Source organism: Pinus tabuliformis, chromosome 3_2 (assembly GCF_031772625.1).
Source record: "Pinus tabuliformis cultivar Carrire ecotype Pingquan chromosome 3_2, CPIR1, whole genome shotgun sequence".
Lineage (NCBI taxonomy): Eukaryota > Viridiplantae > Streptophyta > Pinopsida > Pinales > Pinaceae > Pinus > Pinus tabuliformis.
In genome coordinates, this window is record NC_142302.1 from 137,861,142 (window position 1) to 137,874,391 (window position 13,250).

Consider the following 13,250-nt stretch of genomic DNA (forward strand, 5'->3'; position numbering starts at 1 on the left):
GGTTTTGACCTTGGAAATTCAGCCTCCCAAGAGCGACGCCTTCCTACAATTGTTGTAGTGTACGACTTGCCTGTAACTCCAGAATAAGCCCCCCAAAACACACCAAAATGGTTGAGATAATCTTCCCCGAACTTTCCCTTATTTCTCTCGGCAAATACTCGCTCCACAACTAACCCACGAATTCCCCACGTGTGCCTAGTGATGAATCCCTGTGCTTGTCCTGAGTGCTGGCAATCACATTGCTCCCAAACAGAAATCTCCAGCTTGTAAAATCCTCCGAAAGGCTAGACTTCCCCTGTACTTCCTTCTCCAAAACCCCTCCGGTAATTACTCCCTGGAAGGCCACTGAATTATCTACTGTGTATTCCACTATTGCGTCCTTTTGGAGTACGCACTGACTGAATGATGGCTTAGTTGGGGGCTTTGAATATCCACCTGCAATCTCTTGGAATGATAGAAAGAAACCTCACTAGGGTGGCACTCGTGGTCCACCGAAGAGAGGGCGAGTTCTTTGCTTGGAGAACTTGTGCTAAACAACGGGTGACCAAGTTAAGTAGCTCGAGCAACTAAGGTTGAGTTCAATATGTCAAAAAGTTGCCAAATGAGGCTGAGCCTCCTCTATTTATAATTTGTGGGCCTCTTTTCCCATGTGGGCCCCCTCCAACTAGCAATTCGACTTTCCCTCCTTAGTCATTCGAACTTCCCTCTAAGGTGGTGCGTATTTCCTCATGTGGGTGGGCCCCCACGCTATGCCAACAAAACATTTCAGCCCCTTTTTCCTTCCTAAGTTACTCAAGAAATCATTTGCATTCTCAAAACCTAGTCATGAGCATCCACAAAGTATAAAGTCATCCATGAAACATCTCCTCAACAAGTCACTTAGGCTATCCATCCATAGCAAATATAGAAGAAAAGAAGTAAAAGTAGACAAGAAGTTGTCCACCAGTGCTAAAAATGAGTTACAAATGGTAAGTGCTTCTCTTATTTATATGAGAGATGTAGTGCCCTTCCATTTAAAATAATAATATTTTCCTAGTGAAGGCCCTAAGAAAATAAAATATGCATTTATCTCTTTACAAGCCTTGGAGATAAGGTCACAATACATAATATATCCGATACAAGAGTTTATGAGTCAAAAAGACCCCAATGGTGCTCCCAAAATGAAGTAAAAATGCTCTAATGTCAAGTCATCCTCCATAAATGCATGATAAAAGTTACATGTGTGGTATGTTTGATATCCAAGAGTGGATGACTTACTCAAAAGTGGTGTGTAAGGGTGCTCCAAAATGAAATGTTCCCTCCAAAGGGTGCAACGTCTCATCAAGAAGGTGTTACGTCCTCTCCACAAGGGTGTCATGTCATCAAGAATCCCAACATCCTCTTGAAAAGGTGGAATGACCTCTCCTAAAAGGTGGAACAACCACCTTCAAGTGTGCAAATAGCCCCTCAACATCTTCCAAAGGACAAGTCATAGTCATGCAAGGTATATCGTCCAAAGAGAGGGGTCAAGTGACCCAATATAGTCATCAATCTGGAGGCATGTACACAAGCCCAATGCAACATAAAAAGTGAGTCATGTCAAATGTACACGCCACTAGGTAGATCACATTAAGCATCATTGTCAAGCTTCATAATAATTGATAGAATTCATACAAGTTACCCAGTTTTGGTATGGGAGGGTCATCATTAGCCCCTATTAGATGTGCTAGTACCTAAGAAGAGAAGTATTTCCCAATAAAAAACATCAAGGAGTAGTTTTTGTGATAGACAATATGGTTTTGGGAAGATAACTTCATGAACTGTATTGCATAATTATGTTAAGTTGTTTTAGATATTCATCCACGAGTGCATTTGTTGATGGGGCACTTATGCATTGAGATACCCTTTCCTTGACATTATGTCTTACTACCCCTTTGCTTGTCTTTTTCTTTGTTTTTCATTTAGTCCTTTTAGATATGCATTTCATTGCATAGGACTTGGAGTAATGGCTTCATAGTGAGGAGCCATAGCTCAAGCTTGCTTTGGCTTTTGACTTATCATTTATATCCCTTCAATTTTCATTTGCATTTTGAATTTTATATTTTGCTCTTTCCTTTTTTATTAAATACTAGCTGCATCAACCTCAAGCTTACAAATCCTTCTCATGAGAATAGGAAGCATGAACCTTTTTGTGACATATGACAACCAATCATGAAGGGGACCATGGAAATTAGGAGAGTTGGAAAGTGTTAAGTATGGATGGGATATGGGTAAGCTATACCTTTCCAAGCCCCCCTAGTAGTATGGCTCAACCCAAGTGAACATTATCTAGAAGATGGTGATGACCACCAAGTGAAACAAGGTGAAGGGCACAAATTTAGAGCATCATGATCCATTATCCGGCTCAATTGATGGTCACTAGCATCATGTCAAATACATAAGGCATTAATACTTGATATGGAGCAATGAAAATATATACCTCATGTATGTAGAGCACCATGACCATGAAGTGTGATTGAGTTGAGCAATAATGTGGGAAGCATCATCAATTGTTTGTGGAGAACTATGGGTGTCATATTTGGAACTGCCATTTGTATCAGGATCATAGGAGAAAAATTCTGAGGGGGTAATAAAAACTAAATGAAATACACATTGAGATGCATTTTTGGACATGTTGAGACACATATTTTGGCATCCCACGTGTCAAACACTTTGGGAGAGGCGAGGTTTGAGTGTTAGACATGTGACACCCAAGTGTTGGACATGCGTGGGACTTATGTCCCATGTTTGCTTGTCACTTGGATAATGCATGCTCACTTTTGAGATGGGGACATGTGACATGCAAGCCCAAGAGTGTCTTAACATGCGTTCAACTCTTAGATAGTGCATGTTCATGTGTTTACATGGGGACACACGGCTTGCAAAATCGAGTAGTATGTTTTGGTCCCAAATATCTCCAATTCTAGACATGGAAATGCAGCATGCAAGCCCAAAGGGACATGTCCAATTCCACATTGCATATATGGTTCGTGAAGTCATAGAGGACATATTTCATTTCATGTGTCCAACTTACACTTGGGACCTCACATGTTTGACATGGGGACATGTGACATGCAAGCCCAAGTGGACATGTTTTATTGCACGGTGTATATTGTGGTATGGAAAGCATAGAACACACACTATGTGGATATAATAGTCTTTTAATAATGTTGCAACAATGGCCACAAATGGGTAGGATGCTTACCATGTGTGTTGCAAACCCCATAGATCACATTCACTGTCGTAGATTCCCTTGGTATCAATCAAACAAAAACCATACCTGCAACTTCTGATTATTAATTTTTATAGTATCCTCTTGTATTCCATTTCATACACTATACTTCTTGTCTTCGTGGGGTTTGATTCCATCGCTTTCAATTGCTTTGTAAGGGATGCCATCCTGATCCCGCCCACAAGCTGATTGGGTCATTGATGTTGCATCTGGCAAATTTGCAGTAGCCTTACCCTTAAGACCATTGACAACTCATTGTTATTATCCACTAATTTATGCTAAAGTAACGCTTCTTTTAGTCCTAACTGCAACCTACAAATAAACATTATGTTAAATGTCAGGAATTTGAAAATGGATTTTTTACAAAATATCTTGAAAATATTCTCCAAGTTTTTGTTCAATTTGGTTATCTACAATATATTGTTGTTCAAATTGTCGATACACAATTTTTGTCTCAAATGTTGCATTCTTAAGTGTGGTTGTCACTATAATTGCTGTATTGTCATATGCCACTCTATGCTATGCTGAGGTTGCATAAAGTAGCTGGAAATCTGGCCAACATTCGAGCTTTATTTGTTATGCTTCAGGCCATCCATATGGTTTCACAACTAGGCAATTTCTTATCAACATTTGTTGTTCTGTCTTATTGTGACATCATGACGGAAGGGTTATATGTCACTAATGGTGCCATTGATAATAATAGTTGCCTTGATTGAGTGTAAAGACGTGATTAACTATTGTAATTGTTGTATAAAACCAACTATATCAACTTGAATCAATCTATCTCCAAATTCATAATCTCAAATTCTTCAAACGAATTGCTAAGTTTGTCTCTTGAAATAACTTCTCTACTCAATCTTTCCTCTAACTCGTCAATTATATTTTTTCTGATAACAAATACTATTGGTTTCTTTATGTAAGGGGAGCAATGTTGGGGGTGACACCACTGGTGGGATCACTATCAACAATCTATGCTGATTGTCTAATTGGTCTCTATGGATGTCAATGGAGATATATAATTAGGATGGTGGAGATAATCTCTAGTGCAACGACATCCGTTTGCTGCTCAAGTGTAATTACACAGGCCTATCCTCAACTTCGTCGATGCCATCATTGAAGCTATGCTCATAGTCTTTTAAATCCATTGGGTTATTAAGGGATACAATACCACCCAAATCAATGGACTTGGTAACCTTCTTTTGCATATCTATGTGCAACATTTGGCTTTAGCACTTATTCATCTGTGAGTTACAAGACAACCACCGATTTTTTCATCTTGCCCCAACCCTGTCCCATTGCACAACTTTGTGACCTATATCTCATACATTCTACCACTCCTATCACAAGTGGCTGTAATATTCTCATCTTCTGTCAACTCTAATTTTTTTCTGTCTGATGTTTGCAATCAATTCTCTTCATGTCACATTGCCATCTTACTCCTACTCAATACTATCGTGATTCTAGTCTCTACTGGGACTTCTACTGGGACTTCATCTCCTCTGATCTCCCACCTTCCTCTAACAAAATCTTGCCTCTCTCTGCATCCCAATAAAGCATTGCTCTGATATGTGCTCTCCCTGTAGATTGATCTCTGACAGGGTTCTCCCAACTCCCTGCTTGATTAGCAACTTTTGATGGACACAGGTATCTACTTAACAAACAGTTTCAATATCCTACTAGAAACCCCTCGTGTGCAAGATCATATGATGCATAAATTCCAATTGCAAATTCGATGATACAATAATTGATTGTACCCTTGCACCCACTGATATACTGCATGCGTACAAATGATCATTGTGCTCAATTGATCCAACATTCATCAGTCCACTGAAAGTTCTGCTATTTTGGAAATTTGGAAAGTCAACGCCTTTTTGTTGCAAATCTGTTCAACCAGTGTTGCAACAAAGCTGGAAATATTTACCAAAATGATCCCCAAAGTGAATGATAGATAAAATTGATCTTCAACTTTTGAGGTGTTATGTCGACATTGTCACAAGAGTTAAGAGCAAAACTATCACAGTCAATGTTCCACCATTCTCCCATGTCTAGTAATGTGGATCTCCAAACTCCTAATACACGACCTTCATCAATGTGGGTGTGTGCAGAGGATACCCAACTGTGGAGCCAAATGTTAGCTTATATTTTGACCCTTTATTGCCAACATTATGTAGTCCAGCTTTTCTCTCAAAGTGACCGACATATTACCAGCACTCACTTGAGGTAACAGGGGGGCTTGTGTTACTTCATGGTTCATTTTGAGATGCAGTAAGGAAATTTTACATGCAGAGATTCATTATGTGAACATTAAACATACATTTCACATGAAAACATAATGATGCATAAATAGAAAAACACTGTGACCAAAGATATGCTTTATTGACATTGGAGAAATCATACAAACATAAGAGTCTCATTGTAGCATTGTGATTGGCTTCAACAACATTTGTCATTCTATCATAAGGCTATCAGAATATCAGTAATTACATCATGGAACCATTTAAATAACATTTTGCAATTTGGTTATCAAGTAAGTATTAACTGTATGAAGGCTGGTGCAGTCTGCTTGATTGTGATCGTCATGCACCCTAGTCTGGTCACAGAGTCATTAACTTGGCCAAAACGCAGTCCAACAAAGACTGCCATGAATTCTTTTTCTGGTTGAATATTTTCAAATTGGAAGGATATATATATATCCTTTTTTTTTTCTTCTGAAAAATAGCTATTCTGGCTGAATTATGGATAGCCAAATCTGATATGAATGTGGAAACTTTGTTCACGGGGAATGATTTGTTTGCCTCTTGAAAAGTTGCATGACAATATCGTTTCCATAAGGAGATGGAAATTAGTCTTATCACATCCCACATGCTCCTACCAACCGGCTGAGGACTTGAGTCCTAAAAGAAGAGTGTCACTGCCACAAGCCAAAAACAATAAATCACATGATGTGGAAGTCTGCTTTGTATTACTGACGAGACAAAGATGACATTTTGGACTTAATTGTTTAGAGTCTATAGGCCAGGAAGATATCTTAGAGCTAGAGATAAAGTGAAAATGGAATATTTGTCCCCCTTGAGTCTAGGATATAGGGACCTTCCAGATTCAGAGTCTATAGGCCAGGCAGATAGCTTAAAGCTGGAGATAAAGTGAAAATGTAATATTTGCTTCCTTGAAGCATCTTGGAATACTGCAAATGTGAATGGTTAGAAGTATAAATCAACTATCTATGCAATTAACAAATATATTAGGTACAATGTTGAAATTTTATAAATTAATGAAATCCATGAAGTGTTTGATTTGCCTATCAAATTCAAGATGAGGACTTGAAAGGTGGTGAGTAGGTTTTTGATTGGGGTCAAACTGAATTTGTAAGTAAATATTAAGATACCTTTAGGTTGAATTTATTGACATATGATTCTTGAGTTTATTATAGATTATTTTTTACTAAAAATGAATTATGGTTGACTTATGTTATGTGCTTGAATATTTAACTAATCCGATATTTTATCATATAAAACAATGTTAGTGGGTCATACCCAGCTGCTCATTGGATACACCCTGATATATATTGGATCCAATCCAAATCTTCATTGGATGTGTCTTGGGTACTTTCATGGATCCATTTCTGAAAGGATACACCATGGATCTTTGTCGGATCCATATGGGATTTCCACAATGTAATACCCCACTGAAGAAAAAAGAACACTGAAACATTTAATAGATCAGCATTCACTACATTTTCATCAATTAGACAACTGAATTTATGTCACTGGACTTTATCTTTGCCATACAACAACCTTGACTTCCCTTGAGAGAATTTTGTTATGTACATGTATGCCAATTAATAGCCCTATATTTGAAGATATGTACCAAACTATTTTTTGTTGTCACTGCTTAAAAAGTATTTAATGTGGCAGTAGAGATGTATCAGGCAAGCTGCATTGCTATCTACTTGACCATTATTTGGAAATCATTTACAACTTTATGAGTTATAATATTCAAAACTAAAACAGTACTGTTTAACCTGCTGCCTTATCTCACCTAGCAGAATCCTATGGGAAGGCTGGTAGGAGCCAAGATATTTGCATAGTATCTTGAGTCAGTCTTCATACATGGATCCTGGTCAGATGTTTGCTTGGTTGGCTTGGCCGAGACCTGCATCCGAGGCTGCACAAATGTAGACTTTCCATTTAAGCAATCTTAATGTTTGAACTTCAAACTTCCATAACACAAACAAATGGAAATCGAGTGATCTATTGTTTATATCGCTTCTGGAAATGAGAGAGATTTGTAATCGTATCTATTTTGTTGAAGTCTATTACATGCGAGGAAAATAATTGAGTTGAATTAAAGAACATTGAATGTATCTTTTGAATGAATTGGTGGTGTCCTATTAAGGTTAACTTGCTGACTGTTTTTGACAGGTTGTCTACATTTCAGATTTGTGAAGTGCATCAGGCATAATTTTGGTCTCCAACTCTGTTCTGCTTCTAAAAGTTGCATCTCTGGATATATTGTTACCTTGCATAGCTGCAGTGTATACTGATTTCAACATTTCTTCAGGTCATTGGAATCTTATCTTGTCGCTGGGAAGTTGGTCCTGACATTCAAAAAATTCTGCTTGTTTAAGTGATTATACCAAAGTGAATCATATAATCAGTTTATCATCTGTTCTTTTTTTATGACATTAGCTTCAAAGCAATATTTGGAGAATTTCCTACTGATAGGTGGAGCTTACTAGATGAACTATATATCAAACGTTTGAATGCTTAAATTGAACTTCATTAGGAGTTATTTCATGATTCTGACTCTTTTCCACTATTTTCTCTGTTCACAAAACAGAAGAATGGGAGGAGGCAACAAACAACGATACGAGGCTGAGGAAGGTGACAAAGGACTGTTTTCAAACATTTTACATGGTCACTCATCTTCAGGATACCCACCTTCTGGTTACCCACCTTCTGGATATCCCCCTGCAGGTTACCCCCCTGCTGGATACCCCCCTTCGGGATACCCTCCTGCAGGGTACCCTCCACAGAGTGGTTATCCTCCATCAGAGCATAATGCACCACATGGGTACCCTCCACAGGGTGGTTATCCTCCATCAGAGCATAATGCACCACATGGGTACCCTCCACAGGGTGGTTATCCTCCATCAGAGCATAATGCACCACATGGTTACCCTCAACATGGGCCTATGCCAGGAGCCTATCCTTCTCCATATGGTGGCTATCCGCCTCCAGGTCCCTCCTCAGGGCATCCTCCCCAAGGTATGTCAGTTATATGTTTGATTTTCAAGTTTAAAAAATTGTATCTGCTTTATTCTGATAAAGAAATCATGAGAAGTGTGTTTCTACTTCACTGGAATGTTAAAGGATTTTATGAGGGATCCACAGGATTATTATTTTATCTAAAACCACGTGAAGCAAACTTAAATAACATATAAACAAGCTTAGAGATCTACATGATTCAAGTAACTTACAGAATATGTAAAAGTGTTTTAGAGAAAAATGTCCCAAAATGAGATCAATTGAAAAGAACTATATATATGACAGCAGCTGTCTGTTTCTACGTGAGACCCAACCATACCTGGGTTCCTCCTGCAAAGTGAATTAACTTAGAGAACTATCCATTTAATAAAGTTTGCCAAAAGAACGAACTGGATGATAGTGTTCACACTATTCAACGGGCTTGGTACTTTTTATCTGATGCCACTGTATTTCTATGTTCATAATGTTAGGGTATGTATTTAAAAATATACTTAGCAATAGAATCTGTCACATCATATGCACACCATGAAAAGCAGAATGTAACTAACATTATGTATCAGGGGCATGTGTACCCAGACCCAGGGTACCTGGGTACAGGTACTGGTGTGTGTATCCTGTACCTGGGCCCTGGGGATTGGGTATGTACCCTCACTTGCTGTGTCCATTCATGTATGCCCTGACAAGAATAGACAGACATACCCAATTTCAGGAAGTGTACCCTCTTAAACAGGGACTTCAGCACAAGTTCCCCATAAAAACGCATTTATTTTTTAAAGGCATGAAAATAAAAAGAAAAGGTGGGCCCAAGATTGTAGACCCTAATCTATCATTTGCTAGGCTGAAGGAAAAACCTGCTGACTCCTTTGGTATTGTATTTAACTTTCAATAATTTACCTTATATTTTGCTTTCATTAGCTTAAATTTGGATTCCCAAATTTAGGATGTTCGGTAATGGACTCATATCCGTTGGATCCCTCACAAGGAAAGAGTAGAAATTGGTGTTTTCCAGTTCTCAACGGTCTTCACAACTCTTTGGCATTTCAGTAGTTTGTGAAATAGAACCGTGCATCCTCTTCTACGCTTCTTGAGTTGAGCATTGTCATACTGTGAGACCAAAACACAGGAATTCAACTTTAGCAAAGAAGAATCAAGAAAATGCCTAGGGAACATGTGTTTGTAATGAGACTAGCCACCTCGTAATTAAACAGGGTTCAACTTAATGGGTCCATTATTTGGGTTTGGTTTAGGCTGTTACATTTATGCAGTATTTTCAGATTTTGTCATTTGTTTTAGATTTTAATTTAAGTCCTGACTCTTGATGTTGGAAAGTTTGAAAGTTTGAGAACCTTTATTTATTTGCTTCATGAATCACAGTTTCATGCTATAGTTCATGCTACATGGCAATTTTGAATCTCGAGTTTTGATGATATGATGATTGATTGTAATTGTATGATATTCTGCCATGTGTTTGCACATGTTATTTTTGAATTATATTCATTACATGGCAATTTTGAATCTCGAGTTTTGATGATATGATGATTGATTGTAATTGTATGATATTCTGCTGTGTTTGCATATGTTATTTTTGAATTATATTTATTGCTTTTGCATTATGTTCAGTGTAATCTCTCATTTTTAATTTAAGTTCATTTCAGAATTATTTTTTCTTGAAAATTATATTTCTTGTATTGTTCAATATGTTGAGTTATTACTGGGTTGACTCGCGAGTTTTTGACAAGTCTAGAGTCAACTTTGACCCTCTGGCCCGAAGAAGTCTTGTGCTGAGTCAGGTATGGCAACTTTGATGACGAGGATGCACAAAAAGACTGGCCTTGATGAATTAGCTATGTTGTATTTTCTGTTTCATTTTTGGAAATGCCATTAGGCAATTTTTCATTGTACTTGGTTTAGGATTCTAGAGTTTCAATGAGAATGATCAAGCTTTTCTTAACATTGTTCAATGTTGAATGTCCATTGTCAATTGGTGACTGCTTGATTGATTTGAATGTCCAATGAAAATGAATTTGATTAATTGCCGAATTACATAAATTTCGTTGCTGACTTACATAAATTTCAGTTGTGTTTTTTTCATATATATAAACTATGATGTGTGTACTCTGGCGTACCACTGCCCCTGTTTCAATAAGTGATGTAACTGCACCCATACCTATGCACTCTGGCAACTTGATGAGTCTTTTTTTTTCACTATGTGGTTCATGGTTCATGGTCCCTGGAGATTAATCACTATTACGTCCACGGAAATATTTCTACCAGGTAGATCTACTCGAAAGAATCACTTCCTACCGGTTCAACCATGGAGCCTCACCCCAAGAGTGTCGAGAGAATTGAACCTGACCTCTCAATAGCAGAGGTGCTTTAACAACGGGGATTCTACCAATTGAGCTAACCCTTGGGCTAACTTGATGAGTCTGTTGCTCACATGCTAGTGTTTATTTGTTTATCCTCTAACGCTCTTTGAGACCTGCATGGTCCATAGGACCTTTTTCTTAGAATCAGAATTGTGAATCAAATTTAATCAGACTAATATCAAGTTTTTAAGATTTTGTTTTTGTGATTGAACATCTCAGTTTAGAAAAATATTTCTACCAGGTAGATCTACCCGAAAGAATCACTTCTTGCCGGCTCAACCATGGAGCCTCACCCCAAGAGTGTCGAGAGGATTGAACCCGACCTCTCAATAGCAGAGGTGCTTTAACAACGGGGACTCTACCAATTGAGCTAACCCTTGGGGCTAACTTGATGAGTCTCTTGCTCACATGTTAGTGTTTATGTGTTTATCCTTTAATGCTCTTTGAGACCTGCATGGTCCATAGGACCTCTTTTATTAGAATCAGAACTGTGAATCAAATTTAATCAGACTAATATCAAATTTTTAAGATTTTGTTTGTGATTCAACATCTCAGTTTAGAAAAATACAAGGCCAGAGTATAAATACAATAATAATAGATGATGTGAAACGGGCTCTTCAATAAGTAGATGACCCGAAATAATATTGAATTCCCAGTGTATTCCATAATGAAGTCACGGGGAAGATTTTATAGTCTCTATGCTGCACACTAAACTATTAGTCTAAAGTCTGAAGCACGGTGTATCCCCTTGTGATACGCATGTGATGGTAGTTGCATTCATACGTGAAATCAAAACAGAAGATGTCATTCAGAATGCAAACTGGATTCTTGCCTTTTATCAAGTGAAAAGTCGCTGTTACTTAACAAATGGATCCTTAAAATGTACTAAATCCTGGGTAATGAAATAATTAGGATCCCATCCAAATTGGAGACTGAATATCTTATGTTTTGTCAAGAAATCTTCACTGAATTCGACTTTAGTCTTTTACAGTCGGGAGGATTGTCAATGAGGTCAAGAAGATGGAAGGGCATAATGGTCAATCACCTGCACCCCTAATTAGCGGTATTTCTTAACTTTTGAGTTAACTGTAAACTGCCTAGTGGGTAAGCTCTTTTTCCTATGGTACGTAGAACCCTTGTTGGAATGTTTGAGAAAGACGAGCATAGGCCAGTCATCCTGTGTGATATGATTGAACTGATTTTTTTCCCCTTAAATAACATTTGAAAAAGTTCTTCATTTTCAAACACTTTATACCTATGGTGATCTCTATCTTATTAATAACTCTTTTGATATATTTTTGGGGTGGCAAGTGCTAATATATTTCTGTGCTGTGCTAGATGTGTATTTTTTGGATTTGAAACTTGTCAATGTTTCTTAAAAAAATGCAACTACTCATAAGCAGATAAATTCCCTTTTCTATGGTTTCCTGCTATGACCACTGATTCCCTCGAAGGAAGACAAATATTTAAAGGGAGTTAAAATGCCCTTTTCTTTCTTCTTTAAGTCAACAGCTTTAGGAATAGAAAAAACGGATCTTTCTAAGTGGTCATTTTGGCATTTTCAGGGCAGTCCTCAGGGCATGGCATGGGGAAAGTTCTTGCTGGAGGTGCAGCAGCTGCAGCTGCAGCTTATGGTGTTCACGAATTAGGACATGGTTTGGGCAAACCACATGGCAACGCGGGGACACAAGGTATGTTTGGGCATGGCAATTTTGGTGGTCTCGGCAATTTTGGTGGTCACGAAAGTTCTGGTGGGCATGGCAATTTTGGTGGTTACGAAAGTTTTGGTGGGCATGGCAAGCATGGAAAGCATGGGAAGCATGGGAAGCATGGGAAGTTTGGGAAACATGGAAAGTCTGGAAAATTCAAAAAGTGGAAGTAATTCTTATCATAAGATGCATTCTTACAGGCTCTTGTTTCAATGAATGTATCTGTTTTAACCTCCCGGGAGTAAACTTTGTTACAATTCTCCCATACAGAATATTTTACTTTATTTACTATAGTGGTTATTGAAGTGATTAAGTTGACACCTTGATGTGTTGTAGTGAGCAATAGTAACTTCAAAAAAAATTGCTGTTTTGAATCCTCTTTTTGTGTACAATAAAAGTTAATTGAAGATTCTTTTATGTGAGTATTTGTATGGATCAGGGTTAATCACATGGACATGTTGGAGACATCCGACACAGTTCTTAGGTCTATGATAATTGTCTTGCTGTGGTGTTAGTATCGATTTTGTAGCTCAATTAGATTGTGTATGCGTCGCTGCAAAGTGGGTGCTATGGCTAATATCATTTACCTAATTTCTGGACTTATCTTTGTAGATCAATTATATAATATACCTATTTCATTTCATGCTTCCAGGAT

At 37.9% G+C, this 13,250-nt stretch overlaps 1 protein-coding gene across 3 annotated transcripts in view; it reads left to right on the forward strand.

Annotated features, from left to right (window-relative positions):
• The window catches only part of LOC149180203 (uncharacterized), a 29,922-nt gene extending 16,910 nt beyond the window's left edge, over positions 1 to 13,012 (forward strand). For 2 of the 3 annotated variants that reach the window (XM_089415949.1, XM_089415950.1), the window contains exons 2-4: positions 7,672 to 7,810; positions 8,090 to 8,517; positions 12,452 to 13,012. In XM_089415949.1, the coding sequence (XP_089272075.1) occupies positions 8,094 to 8,517; positions 12,452 to 12,768 (741 nt within the window). In that variant the 5' untranslated portion in view covers positions 7,672 to 7,810; positions 8,090 to 8,093 and the 3' untranslated portion in view covers positions 12,769 to 13,012. The remainder of the gene's footprint in view (positions 1 to 7,671; positions 7,811 to 8,089; positions 8,518 to 12,451) is intronic. The other variant, XM_089415948.1, reaches the window with a different exon arrangement.
• Positions 13,013 to 13,250: the final 238 nt, after the last annotated feature.